The sequence below is a fragment of the Tympanuchus pallidicinctus genome, unplaced genomic scaffold (genome assembly GCF_026119805.1).
Source record: "Tympanuchus pallidicinctus isolate F22 unplaced genomic scaffold, pur_lepc_1.0 scaffold1, whole genome shotgun sequence".
NCBI classification, from domain to species: domain Eukaryota; kingdom Metazoa; phylum Chordata; class Aves; order Galliformes; family Phasianidae; genus Tympanuchus; species Tympanuchus pallidicinctus.
The window spans coordinates 34,051,695-34,067,425 of record NW_026294618.1 but is presented as its reverse complement, the minus strand read 5'-3'; the positions used below and the strand labels follow the sequence as shown (position 1 = coordinate 34,067,425).

Sequence of the window (15,731 nt, the reverse complement as noted above, 5' to 3'; positions counted from 1 at the left end):
ACTAGATGATCTTTGCAGGTTTCCCCCCCACTGAGCTATTCTAACAGTTTAACTTATAGTAATATTTCTAAAATAAGGACATCTCTGCATCAGGAAACAAAAGCACCACAAAACACTTGTTAAACCAATGAAGTTATTGCAGTATCTATGATTCTGCATGAAAGATTGTTCACCAGTCACACAGACACTCCTCTATGCTCAGACTTCAAAGTCTCTGCCAGTTACCTCCCCCACAGTACACATGTTCATCAAATGCTCTTGCATTCCAAGCTTGTATCTCAAAGGAGTCATATCAATGCACCCCAGATGTGCAGCTGTCCAAAAAGGAAGCAAAAGAAGGCAACTGTGCACAAACAATGGAGAACACTGTAGTTCATGATCTTCTAGATGTATTCTTACTAAGGATGCTCATCCCGATTCTATGGACACCAAAGTACTTTGCAATCTCAGGAAGCTGCAACTGAGGTACAAGTTGGACAGTCAGGCCATCAGACATAGAAGCTTCAAAGCCCTGAATACCCAGATTGATATGGCCATTGCCCCACGGTGCGAGTTAACACATTTCTTTAAAAATACATACAATAGGACTATTGAACATTAGCACAGTACCTACAGGAGTTGCAGATAAACCCAAAGTATTTCACACAACAGTGTTAAAATTTTTTTCAACAATTACAGTGTGTGAACAGCAATATGAAAATTAAGCTATTATGTGTAACAAAACAACTGCTTAGATCAGGGACAGAACAGTAAGGTGAGAAACAAAAAGTCTTATCAAAGAAGAGGAAAAATCACTGAATTTTCTACTGTATGCAAGACTCATCTTTATGGGAATAAACATGCAATGATGAAACACTCTTTATTCTTTTTAGGATATTTTTTCTTCAAGGGAAGAAGGAACTTCTCAATTTGCATGCAGAGGTAACAAGTTCAGGGGCTTGTAACACAGCATGGCTGCTGGAGAGTAAACAAGTGCTACAAACTGCAAGACAGCTTAGTTCCTGACAGAGCTGTTGAACCTTGGGGACAAAACACAAGGAACACAAGACTACATCTGAATTGATGTGTATTCCAATTAAGTAGGTATACAATCTTGATGTTGCCGATGGCTTCTAATGTTACAGCAGTGGAATAAAAACTCTTCCAGTGTAACACAGCTGGTGTTGTTTTGCTGGTCCTTGGGCTTCTCATTCAAAGGAAGGTCACTTTTGAGAGCTGAGTTTTTTGGAGTAAGCTTGTCAGTCTGAAGCAAAAGCTCAAAAGTGACTGTAACCAGTAAAGAATTAAGCACATGACAAGGCTGCATCCTTTGAATTCCTGGAAAGCTGCTAACAATCTACTTGGAAGGTGCAGTTTATGATAGCTCATAAACCAAGCAGGGCTTCTAGCCTCAGCTATTCACCACAACTGCAGTCACGATCTCAAAGCTCCACAGCCTCTAAACAGTAGTTGGCCTAAGAATCTGATCAAGAATAGTCCTCAAACTTTTTTTTTTTTTTTTTAAGCAAAGCAGTTGGGATTACTAAGTGTACATTAGAAGCTACTTCAGCTATGCTTGAGTCCAGAGGCTTTGGTACTGGCGCACCAGAACCAGATGATAAAAATCTTTGTGAACTCTCCCAGCAAAACTCCACCTCAAGAAACCTCTGAACAGTCTTTACAGGTGTTCAAATTCCACTGCTCTCGGCCTCGATGAGCTGCAGATCTTAAAGCCAAAGACCACTTTGTGAACCGCTTTCTTTCCTTGTTGTTCAGTGCTCTACCAGAAGATGGAGAACAAACCTTTCATCACATAAAAAACAGGAAATCTTAAAACTTGTCTGTAATTTGCAAGTTTGGATAAGCATAAATTAATGCTTTTAAAAACAATCTTTGGGTAAGTTTCCCAAGAAAAGCTACAAGAAGGAAGTTAGAGGACACTAAGGAATAGCTGGGATGAAAAAAGCATTTACATTCACACTGCACGAAGACAAGGCTACTGAACTGACTGTCAGTCGAGCAGAATTTCAAGGAAAAAAAGACTTGAATAGCTCCTTAACTAGTTCTAGGTGCTAAAGAAAACTTAGCAGAAAGTGCCCAAGTTAAACAAGCCTACCTCACTTTCCAGACTTCAGATTTTCAGACATTTTAAGCAGCCACTATGATCAAGATGATTTTCAAAGAGTTTTAAAGAGCAAGCTAAACATCTACATTTTCTTGTCTACCTATCACATCTGAGATGTCAGCCCTGTGGAACATTTTTCTCCATCTCCACAACCCATCTTTTCCTCCCTTGCATGTTTGCCTCCAACACAGAAGCACAAACATAAGCAGCCTGTTTTCCTACTGCTTTTTCAGTTGGGTTGCACACTGTGAAGTGATTCTTAGAAAGGAATGGTTATTCACTACAAACTTCAGACAGAGCAGCACTATCCGATACTCCGCTGCCCTCACAGGTTGCCAAAATAAAGAACCAAAGCATATCAATATAAGGCAGCAAAATTAATTTTTATTTTAATTATTTAGATCTGCACGTGGAAGGGCCACGCAATGGCTTGGGGGCTGTAAAGGGACTTAAAGATTATGTAGTTCCAGCTGTGGACATTTTACAACAGACTGACTCAGAACTGTACCTCTAATTTACTTCCAAAACAGTTTAATTAGACAAAATTGATACAAGTTAATTGAATCAGCATTTGCCTACAAATGATTAACATCATTATCTTAATTTTGTAGCTACGCAAGCACTGAGAGCACCAGCTCCTACATGGTTGGTATTATCATGCAGCATAATCCAGAACAGAGCAGCAAAACTTTAGCAAGTATAAAGCATAAGACTGCATTTATAAAACAAAGTATTACAAAATCAAGTATGATCATGGTTTTTTTTAAGCATGCAAATACTATGTAAGTTACAGTTAGGATTAACAAATGATCAAAGAACATCAATGCTCTTTTTTACTGCATTTTAGTTCTCAAAGCATTTCAGGATTTTAAGTGGCCACTCCTACTTTGAATGCTCCTTCCAAGTTGCTTCATAACGATGCCTTCACGCAAAGCACAGATCCACATATTCGAGATGTTTTTGGCTGAAGATGCAGCTGAAGTTGCTTTAATTCTAATGGAGATATTGATTTGAGCATAGGAGGACCGAAGCCAAACTCTTAACTCTATTGCTTATAAGTAGATCACATTTAAGCAATTGTTTTCATTCTCAGTTTCAGCAGATACAGTGCAGAATTACCCAAACATTTTTTTCCACTCCTACTACTATTCCTTGGCTTCACTACCAAGGCAGCAGTTTCTGTCTTCCTCAGAGGTTTTTCCTTTTCTGTCAAGCAGAAAATTCCAACTGTTCTACACCCATAAAAATCACAGGGGTTGGAAGGGACCTCAGGAGATCATTGAGACCAACTTCCCTACTAAAGCAAGTTCCCTACAGGAGGAAAACCCCATGCAGATAACACTGGCTGCTCTATCCTGAAGTTAAAAGCAAAGCAAAGGCAAGACAGAATTAGTGAGAACTGAATGTGTTGAGTTCAAGAACAACTCAAAGTGAAGAGAATCATTCAAAGATGCTTATGAACAGCAAAAAAGAACGACGCTCCACACGAGTTTGTCGGTCCCCCCAAAATTCCACATGACAAAGAGCAGATCCATATAGCAAAAGGGCTGGTGCTGAACAACTACATAAAGCTGAAACATAGCTCATCAAACCAGAACATAGGATAAACTGCATTGCAGAGACACAACTTTCTTGCAGCAAAATTGCAAAAATATAAAGAGACAAACCTAAGTTTTGTGCTTAATCCTTACCGTGAAGTGAAAAGGAGATGCACAGCAACAGGAGGAAATCAGGTCCCACACAATTATCTTGCAGTAACTCATTTGTAAACCAACACTGAAGAAAAGCAATCCTGCCAGAGATTTTTGAAGACAACAGTAAGTTCAGAGAATGTTTTTTTCCCCCCAGGAAAAAGTAATTGCTAAAGAATTGATACTAACTTCTAATCAATTGTGATGTAATAACAAGAAATAGAGTACGTTTGAAATCTAGTAAAAGTGATCAACTACCCTGCAATGAATGATTAATTTTCTTATTCTGTTCAACTCCTACACGTTCATACATCAATGTAATAGTAGTTTATTATGTAAAATAAGTTTACTGAATAACATCCCATGAAAAAAATCACATAACATGAAATTTGAGGGAGAAGATGGAAAGTCATAAGAATAATTATGAGGGTTTTTTTTGGCTCTTGCCTACAAACATTCTGACAAGTAAATCTCACCGTGGTTCTGCTTACCATAAATATGCACTAACTAAACAGATGTCAATGCTTCTGAAGATGCATGGATTACGTGAACTGCCCCCTCCTTTCTCTACATTTGTTATATAAGGCTTTCATAATCTTGATGGTTCTTCACAACTACTTCACCGTAACTCTCACCTCATGGTTGCATGCCCCTGGTGAAGAGACTTGGGCCCAACTGCAAGAAGAATCTGTGTAATGATGGGCGACAAAAGAGCTCACCCTTAACTTCTTTTTGTAACGCCTGTTACCAGTCAGTTTTGTAAGGACAGCAGTGCCCCGTGCCTCCAGCACATAAGCACAGGAAGCTGAACAGACCCCTTATCCAACTGCTGCTACTTCACTTGGCAGATAAAGTAACAACAGTAACAGAAGAAAAAACTGCTTTCTAATGCACGTAACTTTCAAAGCAAAGTGCCGCTGCCCCAAATTACAGCTATTTAACTAAGCCAGATATCAGCATGCAGTCCAGATACATTTCTAAGGCAGAGTCTACACTGGAACAGAGTTTGAAAGAAGCACAAAGATACAGAAGCAGAAATAGCAGAAAGGCTGTTTCTGGGGCTCAAGGCTGCTACAACTCTCAGAGCAATAATTGCGTCATCTACCATTCCCAATAAAATACCACACACACACACAAAAAGACAGCAAGGATAAAAGTCAACTATTTGGAAAGTTAATTAGCAGCCATGGAGCTTTTTGTTAGCATATAGATGTTTCTCTCCCCATATTTCTCAAAGGAGCAAGCAGTCGGCATGTTTTCCATCCAGGCACACTGAACAAACTGCTAATAACAAAGTAGACAGCCAAAATAAAAGGTGCCAAATCTCCCATTATTCTTCAGTCATTATTCTGATTAAGATTCAAAATCCAGCTAGTTTTCAAAACAGAAGTAGAATTGCTTAGAAAATGAATGGACAGCCTGCTTATATCTACAAACTGTTTCAAAAAGTAATCATTTTAAATTCCACGAAATGACTTCATGCTACACAGCAGTAGAAATTATCTTTTTTTTTTTTAATGCTTGCATGTAGACTTTTAACATTCTGTATTCAATATGTTCTTTCCTGTCCTGTAACAGCAGCTGTGATTTCGCACCTGCACCCCTGCATGCAAGTGAGGATGGAATAGACCTAGGCTATGTTTCTCTCTCAAGTTTTCATTCAGGTCTCAACTTCATGTTGCCTTCCCAACCTTTATGTGTAAGTGTGTTTAGTTAAAAACAATATTCAGCAGTTGGCTAATAACCAAGCATTTCTGGAATGTGGTGGGATGCTCATTACAGTCGACTTTCATCCACTGCCAGAAAATCTAATTTACCTATTCCTTAATTAACAGACTGGCATACGGACAGAATAAAAATAGGAAGACATCCAGAAATAACTGTATCTGTTTTGAAAATACATGAATTTCCTGGAATATAAATGACTCGAACATGCTCTCCTGGTCAAGTAAAGAGAATTGCTACAAATATTTCTGTAGTTTAACATGCATTAGGTATTTGCCTTAGCTGTTTTTATCAGCTGGATGCAACTTCATCCAAGCTTCTTAATTCTGATGAGAACCTAACTGATAATCCTTTTCTTTAGTAGAAAGGTTACTTGTCATTTTAAGTGGTCCTGTTCAGCGGTGTCAAGCTGATATCCCAAAGGATGCTTCCATCTGATCTACACTTTCTGTGAAAGAAAGAATAAGGCAGAGTCTGCAGAGCCTGCCTGATTTACAGAGCACAGCAGCCTGACATGTCCTTATAGCAGTGCCAACATACAGGCAATGCATCCACACACAAGAGAAGAGAGGAGCCAAGACTGTGCTCTCTGCTGAACACGTTAACAATCCACAGCAGAACTGGGAGCTTCTGTCATCCCACCAGTACCGTTAGTGAAGTCTGCCTGGCTACCCAAGAGCAAGACTTAATTGCCATGCCAGTTTCAACTAGATCATTATGCAAGTTGCAGATCCATACGATTTGCAGATTGAAATTTTCCTCATCTTCACCATTACTGATTCACATGTATTTTTGTGCCAGCTGTTCTTCTCACACCAACTTATGCCTTTTGTGATTCTAAGTATTTAACTCTTGCCGTCCTCTTTGTACTGTTTGCCCTGTTACAAAGCAGCGTGCCATCACAAGCTCAAAGCAGCAACCACAGAAACTCCCAAGCTCACAGAAACTCAGAAACTCCAAACGGGTAATTTCATTTGATGCCTGATCACTGAATATACCTCTCCGATTCATCAACATGATATTCAGTGCATTAGATGCATAAATATCAAACACAATTTCAACTATTCATCAGAATCGATTCTCCCCATCATTTTGACGCACAGAAGACAAAAACAGTCCTACCTGATAATGTTCTTTACAACATACAGAAGTCTGAGAAAGTAATACTAAAATAACTCAAGTGAAAACTCAAAATAACCCTTATATTCAGCCCAAAATATAACAGAGCTACAAGATAAAGACTAGTATTTATCCTAATGAAATCCTAAACAATTTCACCACAAGCCAAGGAACTTTACTCAACATTTCTCAAAGCAGTAGCCCAGCAGGTAGGTCAGAATGAACACCAGCCATCACTACCATCAGTATCTGGAACAGGATGGGCTTTTTTTGGCTGAAGTTTTCAGGATTACATGAGTCAGGGAAAGGACAAAGATCTGTTACTAGTTCAGAATGATTAAGTGAAGTAATCAGATAAGAACTACGTTAGTTAGCACAGGATTTTCCTCATTCTCTGATGAAAAGATGAATTTGGTTTAGCTCCATACCAAGAATAGAAAGGTCAGAGATATCACCTACTGAAAGACAACATATCTTATAAAAGAGGAGATAGTGAAAAAAGCTTATTAGAGTAAAATCTGCAAAAAACTAGCCGTGGTTGTGGTTGGGTTGGTTTTGTTGGTTTTTTTTTTGTAACTTTAGTTCAATTTCCTACTGAATCAGGCTTATCGTCATAGCACAGCTTCATAAAGCTCCATTTTGATGTCACACATGCTCTTCTTTTTGCATGCCTTTGTTCTGCCAAGCGCTAGGTATTATTAGATTAACTCTTCCCAAATAAAAGCGCCACTGTTCATCCTCAGTGATGAAAGAACCCTGAAGTAATACCACTGACTTGTCTTTAATGTATATTTGGAAAGACAAATAGGGGAATAGTTTCATGCCTCAGAAAAGCACCTGCATGCTTATTAAAACATATGACATTAGGTTTTTAGCATATGCAAAGCCACAAACTTAATAAAACAGGGAATTATGTCACATTGTAAATTTAAATAACAGGTAAACAGTTGTTGTAAATCTCTACTTAAGAGAAGCTGATGATATAATGTCTTGCCAGCTTCCCTCACAAGAACAGAAGCATAATTCACACTGTACTATAAGTGCTCAAGGATTCATACAGAGGCCTTTATAAACAGTACTATAATTATAACAACAACAAGAGATATAAGTCAATGCCTGGAGCACTATTTTCTGAAGACATGCTTCATACATACACAAATTTGAAACAGTATCTATGAGCAGGGCATCAGTTCAGGTAGTATTATTACAGTGAAGAAACAGCACCTTGCTGTCTCCTCATAATAGTTACAATTTAATTCCTAATGTAGAGAAGTCTTAGGATTACAACATACAGAATATGCATGTATAAAGCCTGGAGAAGAACTCACATTTAACTGGCAGATTAAAAAGAAAACGCCACATGAAATCACCCAATTTTCGCTCACAATGGAAATAAAGATTCTTCAAAAGACCACTTCTTTTTTTTACTGTTTCCCCTGAAGTTGTCATCAGAAGCTCTTCGCTGACAAAATGACAACAACAAAGACAAAAGGAAAAAAAAAAGCCCAACAGCTCAAGAAACAATGGCCCGACTATTCATACAGATATCTTGCCTAGAAGGAACCAAGAGATGCAACACGGATGTCCCGATACAATGAGACGCCTGGACGTGAGCTGTAACAAATGCACTCCTTGTACAGTCCTGCACAATAGAGATTCTCCTTATTCACTATTACAGTGTTTTCTAAAAAATGAATCTTAGCTGATGATGCTTTGTAAAAGGAATGTAAGTATAACTGGTATTGCTTTCAAGTGAAGTTTAAAAAAAGGTTTGGATTTGTGGGAAAAAGGCGATGGCAGAAATATTCATTTTCTGTACTACAGATATGTTTAATTATGGTAGTATACATGCAGAGATATTAATTACTACGGCTAAATACCACAGTAAGGCATCCACATTTTTGTTTTTGAATAATTGAAGGACTAGGTAAAGCAAGGCATCTCTCCATGGACAATTAAAGATGTTACAAAGCAAAGCTCACTGCAATCCACACTTCATACTCAGCAACTATTAATTTTTGGTTAAACGTATTTCTTGGAGAAACGGTGATTTGCTAACAGGAGATTTATCTTAACTTCAGTAAAACAACAGGTCTCTAACTCAGCAAACGTCCTCTATCAGAATGTTCTTCTCCATCAACTATGACACCAGATACATATTTGCTGAACTGAAATGTTTTCCTTACTATGGTAACTAAGTGGAATGCTTTGTTTCAGTATCACGTGCAACACCTTACATATAAAGGTGAGCTAAAACTTACTTCTAAAACTTAGGAAATGTTATTAGTTTTTCATTTCTCTGTCTTCTGAACTACTTCTATTTGTCACACCTTTGAAAACCACCCCTTTTTTCCAAGACTATAGCAGCAATGATAAATAGTATGTTTCACCAAAAAAACTCTACCTTCAATCTTAACTCTTACATTGTCACCTTCTTACTGTCTGCTCAGAAAACTGAAAATTGGAGAAAGACAAAGGTAGCTTTGAATGCATAAATGGTACTTTTATTAGGAAAGCAATGTATCACATTTCACACCCCCTAGAACAGGATAAATCCTAAGTATTAAATTCCAGTGAGAGACTGGAGATTAACTTAAACCTTAAAAAGTTAGAAAACTTTTAAAGGCAAGGATAACTGAACTAAAATCCATCATCTATGGAGTTTTCAAAGTCTTTCTTACCAGACGTTTTTGAGAACAGGTTAAACAAGCATCTGTAGTTCCAGTTTACCAAAAGCATCTCCTGTTTTGGAATCGCAATCTAGACGGCTGAAACTTCTTCCAGATCCACAGCCCAAATCCAGCTAGTTCAAAAGGAATGCTTTCAGAACTTAAACACACCAATCACAATGCCTGCTCTGACCTAAGTTTGACCTGTTTTTAAAGGAGTTTTTAGTGCAAAAGAAAATTTATTTACAATCAAGAATAAAAAATGAACCTTTTTTTTTTTTTTACATGAATAGCAATATATAAAAACGAAAAGGCAATTTTTGTTACAGCAAGTCTTTAACTCAATTTTTTGCCAACAAGATGAGTTTAACATTCCCCTCACTTGCCTAACAGTAATGAAAAGTAAATTAAAAGGCTGTTATTAAAGGTTTGCTTTTTTTCATAAACAGAATGTGAAGAGCACAGACAGCTTAAGCTAAGTGCACCAGGTCCAGCTGTCTGAATAAGCTAAGAAATAACTGGGTAGTAATTCAAATAAACCACAAAAAACTACACTTTGTAACATCACTGACTTGAGGTATAGTATCACTTATAAGTTGACGTGACACCAGCAAAACACACGTTGAACTAAGTGCACTGTGTGCACCTAGATATCCCAAAGTATTACTGCATCTCTAAAGTTATGGTCAAACTAGACTAAAGTTATCCATACCACAGAGAACGTTTGCACGCTGACGTGACTCGAAGAAGATGAACGAAACTCTGATTTTCAGAGAGATACACAAGTAGAAAAAAATTAACTATTTCAATAATGTTCACTTTTATACAGGAAATCTGTACTTACAAGACTTTACTGTACAAAACACTGAACTCTTAAAGAAAATCAGCTCCAATTAAGCATGACATTAAGTAGTTCTGCCACTACTGAAGATAAAACAAGACTAATTATGGCCATTGGTTAGATTTACCCTAATCAGTAGTTTTTTTCTAAACGCATGTTATTCTATGCACATCTGCACCCATACTGCAATTCCCCAACTCTCACAGTGTAACTTAAAGATCAGGAGGTGCCTTTTGGCACACCAGTAAGGCAGTGAGTGGTTCAGTGAGTCAGGTCCTATAGTGACAAAGAAGCACAAACATGCCTGTAGCAGCTTAAAATCTGAATGAGATGTGACAGTGATTACAACTGTTTTTCTTTACACACTTGGAAATCTGTGTGAAATACCGGAGCTGCGAGGACTGTGACTTCTGGCAGTTGTATGCACCTCTTGAATGGCAGATTATCTGGGGGTCACAGGTACAGATGTAAAACACAAGAGGACTAGAAGTTACTATGCAAATCTTACCCTCAAAGTGAATGGTATTATATGAAAATAAAAATATCAGCTGTGACATCAGGAAGAAATACAGCAGAATATAGCAGAAGCACAAAGATGGAAACATCAAAGCAGATGCTCAATGTAGAATGCCCTGGACTCAAAAGAAAACACTTTTCAATAGAAACAAGGAAGAGAGCTACAGCAATAGTATATACTCAAAAGAAGAGACAGAAACCTGGTTACACAGGAAAGCACTGAAGTGAAAGCTCAACAGCATGACCACAAACCCTTACACAGAACAGATCCCAGGTCAGCAGTGGTCAATGCACAGCAGTGCACCTGCGTGGTTTCTGCCAACCAGCTCCACCTGACCAGCATCCACTCGCATGTATCACCAAAGTGAGTGGTCACATCAGTAGGAAGGGCACCACGACTGCAGGTGACTGATGAAACGAGGAACAGGCCCTTCAAAGTCTGCTGAGATCTTTATACGTAATGACTCTTGGCAAGGGATCGTGCTCTAGTTCCTACTGAAAAAAATAAAGGAGCCTTAGTAAAAAAACTCCTTTGTTGTTGGATTAAGATACACCGGGTTGAGATAAATGCAGAATTTGGAGCTGAAAGGTTTAAAATAGACTTTATTTCAACTTCTACAGACAGAACTGAAGACTATTTCTGTCAACCTGAGTCTGAAGAAGAAGCTTAGAATATGGAGGCTGAAAGTGAGGAAGAAATCAACAGTAAGGAAGACATCCTAACATTGTGAAGAATGGGTGATGTATAAAAACTGAAAGCCAACAGCAATAAAACAGAAGAAAATTAAAGTAACCTCCAACACAGACAAATCATTAGTGATTACTTGTAAACAACGCACAATGAATTCAGAGCTTTCACTAATGATCATCAGATTACTATAACCCAATATTAAGACCTAATCTAGCAAACACAACGCAGAGGGAAGTAGGACCGTAAGGTATAGCAGTGGGACTGATACACAAGTGGTCCCTAATGAATACTTCATTAGTACCTCCATACATAATTATCAGTTTTTAAAAAGCAGCAACTGAACACACAGGGAGCTGCAACATCAGTTGAAAAATAGGATTTCTTTTTTTAATTCTAAATTAAGCAGCAAAGTCCCTTTTTTTTCCCTCCAAAGTGCTGGTGGAGAACTTTGCTTTTGCTACTAGTGTTAAGATGTCCCTATGCTGATGGCCAACAATGAATAAGCAGGCTATCGTGACAGAATGTCATGTCATACCAAAGGCTAAACTCACTTGCTAGCATATTTTAACACATGATTTTCTCATAATAAACAGACAATAGTGATAAGACAACCAATGGATGAAACAAAACGCACCAGCAGAGTTATTATGGAAAAACAGTACAAAAGCTCCAATTCTTTTCATAATTTTAACACAACTTGCTATTTGTTGACAACTCGTGCGTTAGTACAACAAACCTGATGATCTTACAGTTTCTGAAGGTTTGTACCCTCCAAAGAAAGAACAGGAAGGGAAAAAAAACCTCAGAAGCAGCTTCAGAAAACAGAAGTCAGAAATAGCCAAGCAGATAAGACTTTTAAGGTCCAAGATGAAACATACCAACTATATAAAGATACTCGGAGTAAGCAGAAGTATTTCAAAGACTTAACACCACATTAGCTAGAAAATAAGTTTTCTTACCTGTTTGGTAATAACAAAAATAAAGATTACAGTGGACAATGAGAAATGGGAAAGGAACAGTGCCCATATTGGCTATACACACTGGCATCACATTTTCTCTAGCTCTCAGAGGAATAAAAGCTCAATTTGCTCTTTTGTCACTAAATACAGATGGGAATCAACAGATACCCTTAAAGAACGTAACCAGCTACCACACAGTATGAAAACCACTTTCTGCAGACCATTCTGATCTCTTGCAAATTCACACTGTCAGTTTATAGTCACTACATCTAAAGATACTTGCTTTGTCAGTTCTAGTCTGCACACATTGCTCATGACAATGTAGCTGCTGTGGACATGCTAACTTCCAAACTGCAACAGAAGAGTAGGAATCACAAAAAGGCATTTTACACATTCCTATAACAACGTGAACTCTGCTTGATAACAACTAAAAATAATGTGCTCCATTGATAAACTAAAACCAGAATGCATGATTTCCCAAGCTCTGTGTAGTTATTTCGTGCCTAGAAACTAAGAATGAAGAAAAGCATGCAGGTGAAATCACACTAAGGCAAACACTGGAACAGTTCCTCTGCTCTGCCCTTCCAGCCTTAAGATGTCAACAAGGCCCTCTGTTTTGTACGTATGAGCAGACCAATTATTCTTTTAAGCACATCTATCCAAAGGCTTGATTCTAGAAATCATGGCAGATGCCCTTAAACTGTTATTTAAAACACAGACTTCTGAGATGGCTTTTACCAAGACATGAATTTTTCATAATCTGTCACGCAGCGCAAGCTAAGCAGCTCAGCCTACTCTCTGAACCATAAGTGCTGTTTTGTGTTAGCCCCAGTAAAGGATGGAAACTGCAGAAGAAGCTGAGCAAGTATTTTGGCACCATCAGCACAGGTGAACGAATGTAAAAATCTGTTGAAGCAGTGTGAAAAACATCCAGCCAACATGACTGCTTCTCTCATGAAGCATCTTGCAGATGTGGCACTGAGGAACACAGCAGGCATGGCGGTGACAGGTCAATGGCTGGACTAGGCAAACTTCGTGGTCTTTTCCAACCTTAATGATTCTATTACGGCTGTTTAGATCTCAGCTTAAAGAGAAGACTTTCAGTGTGGAACAGCATGTATCAGCACTCAGAGTTACATATCATGATGCCTGCACATAGGAGGCACAGGTCCAGCCTTCCTGCTCTCTTGATGCAGAGGTGACAGTGACATTTCTAAAGACTGGACATTCTTACCTAAGTCAATTTCTACATAACTTTTTTGGTACAGCAAGACTTGTTTTTCAAAGGAGTACATTTCAGAAAGAATCAGGCCTCAAAATGGACTTGTGTTAGCAGCCATTAAGCCAATAACTGTATGAGTTTTTGCTCTGTGCTAAAACCAACTGAATCTCATGAAGTTGCTCACTAAATACATGCAATCATAATTTGATAAATCAGCTTCTAACACTGGTAAATCTACTTGGTGCCAGAAAGGTGTCTGCATTCCCACTTGGCCAACCACGTCCGCCCACAAACAGCTCATTCAACTGTCAGCCCAGGCCAGAGCCAGGTTTCCACCTCACCACTACAAATCTAAGCAAGCCGCCACAAAGATTGGACAGGCTGAGAACACAGCAACGTGAGCCAACATAAACCACTCTTGTTTCTGTGCATCCACACAGACGTTCTACTGAAGAACAGCGTGACAAATTTCGATGAAAGAGAATCTAAACTACAAGACCTGTGTGAATGAAATCAAACATGAGAAGGGAACGTGCACAAAGTGCTTGACAGTGGATCTCCCTGGTTACCAAAGAGTGGTGCTCAGCTAGAGCCAAAGTGACAGACATGCAAATAGGCACCCCATAATGGCTTCCACCAGGAATAAACTCCTTCAGAGAAGACACGAAGCCACACAAGCCACATGACACAAGATCAAAAACCATCTCTGAATCCTCGATCACCCATTCCACCTTTTTCCACTTGTCCACTCTCCATGAATGGCTGACAGCACATGAATGGCTGACAGCAACGTGTAAACAGACATTAGTGCTGTTATCAGATGCACCTCTTGTTAAAACCAAGACCAAAGCCACAGGAGGCGTTTGAGAGAAATTCAGCACCTCGAGGGTTGTTTCACACACTGTGCCGTGCCCAATGTCAGCCGAAAAAGGACTCGTAGGAGAAAGGAGGGCAACATGCAGACACGCACACAGCTAAGATGGAGCAGCGCGCCTTACAGCCAGCCCACACCGAAGTTTGTCGGGCAAGGGATGCTGAGGGGTCAGCAGTTCAGCAGCAGCACCTGCGGCACTTCCATACAGCGGTGCTCCACGCATCCCTCCTCGTCCTCCTCGTGAGGGCAAGGAGTGACAGGGAGGGCGGCACCGTCGACCTTCAGACCTCCCACCGTCACCGGAGCCCTAAGTTTAGTCCCCCACCGCTTTCTCTCATCCCGGATACCAACGACTCCGAATCGCCGCGGGCTAAGAGGGCACGGAGCGGCCGAGGGCCCCGAGCCGCGCTCCCGCTCCCCCCCCAGCGGAGGAGCCGGGCCGCCGAGCCGCCGCCCCCCTGGGAGGAGGGGTGCGGGAGAGCAGGGGACGTGGGGGGGCGAGAGGGGGAAGGGGGGGGGGGGGTCCGTCCGCCGCCGCCGCCGGGAACAAAGGGCCCTGGGCTGAGCCGAGCCGTAGAGCACAACAAAGGGGCCCGGAGACCGCGAGACGCGGGGCGGCAGCCGGGGAGGAGAGAAGGCGGGGGCAGGGGAGCGCGGGCCGGCCGAACGGCTCCGGGCGCAGGGGGCGGGCCGGTCGTCCTCAGCGTCAAGCGGGAGCCCGGCCCGCAGCGCGAGGGGCCGCCCGGCCCAACTGCCCGCGGCCGACCGCCGCCCCGGGCCAACGGCCGACCGCTCCTTCGGAGAGAGCGCCGCTGCCGCCGGGCAGAGCCCCGAGCTGCGCCCCGGCATCGGCAGCCTCCCGCAGCCCGCTCGGAGCGGGGGAAAGGAGAGGAGAGCGGCCTGACCTGGCAGAGCTGCTTGCAGTACTCGGTGGCCGCTTGCACGGCGGGCTCGGCGCTCTCCCGCAGCCCCGTCTCAAGCTCTAGCAGGCGCTCCCGCAGGCGCCGCAGCTCCAGCAGGTCGCCGCCGAGGCCGCCGCTCTCCTGCTCGGCCTCCTCGTCCGCCATCTTCGCACCCCGCTCCGTCGCGTACGCAGCCCCCCCTCTCGCCGCCTCGGCCTCCCGCCCCCCTCCTCGCTCGGCTATGCGTCACGTGATTACACAATGCCACGTTCCGGGGAGGGGTCACGTGCCGGAGAGGACGGGCGGGGAGGAGCGCGCGCGCACTACCCATCCCCCCGCGGCGCGGGGTTCGGCCGGGGAGGGGCGAGAGCGGGCAGGGAGCGCGCGCGCCTCCGCGCGTCACGTGACGCCACGCCAC

General features: G+C 41.5%; 1 protein-coding gene across 2 annotated transcripts in view; it reads right to left on the bottom strand.

The window, feature by feature from the left end:
* The window catches only part of ZNF292 (zinc finger protein 292), a 56,166-nt gene extending 40,509 nt beyond the window's left edge, over nt 1-15,657 (bottom strand). Inside the window, exon 1 of one of the 2 annotated variants that reach the window (XM_052694154.1) lies at nt 15,317-15,657. In XM_052694154.1, coding sequence (XP_052550114.1) covers nt 15,317-15,478 — 162 coding nt within the window. In that variant the 5' untranslated portion in view covers nt 15,479-15,657. Of the gene's footprint in view, nt 1-3,795; nt 3,880-15,316 lie in introns of those variants that run through there. The other variant, XM_052694164.1, reaches the window with a different exon arrangement.
* Nucleotides 15,658-15,731: the final 74 nt, after the last annotated feature.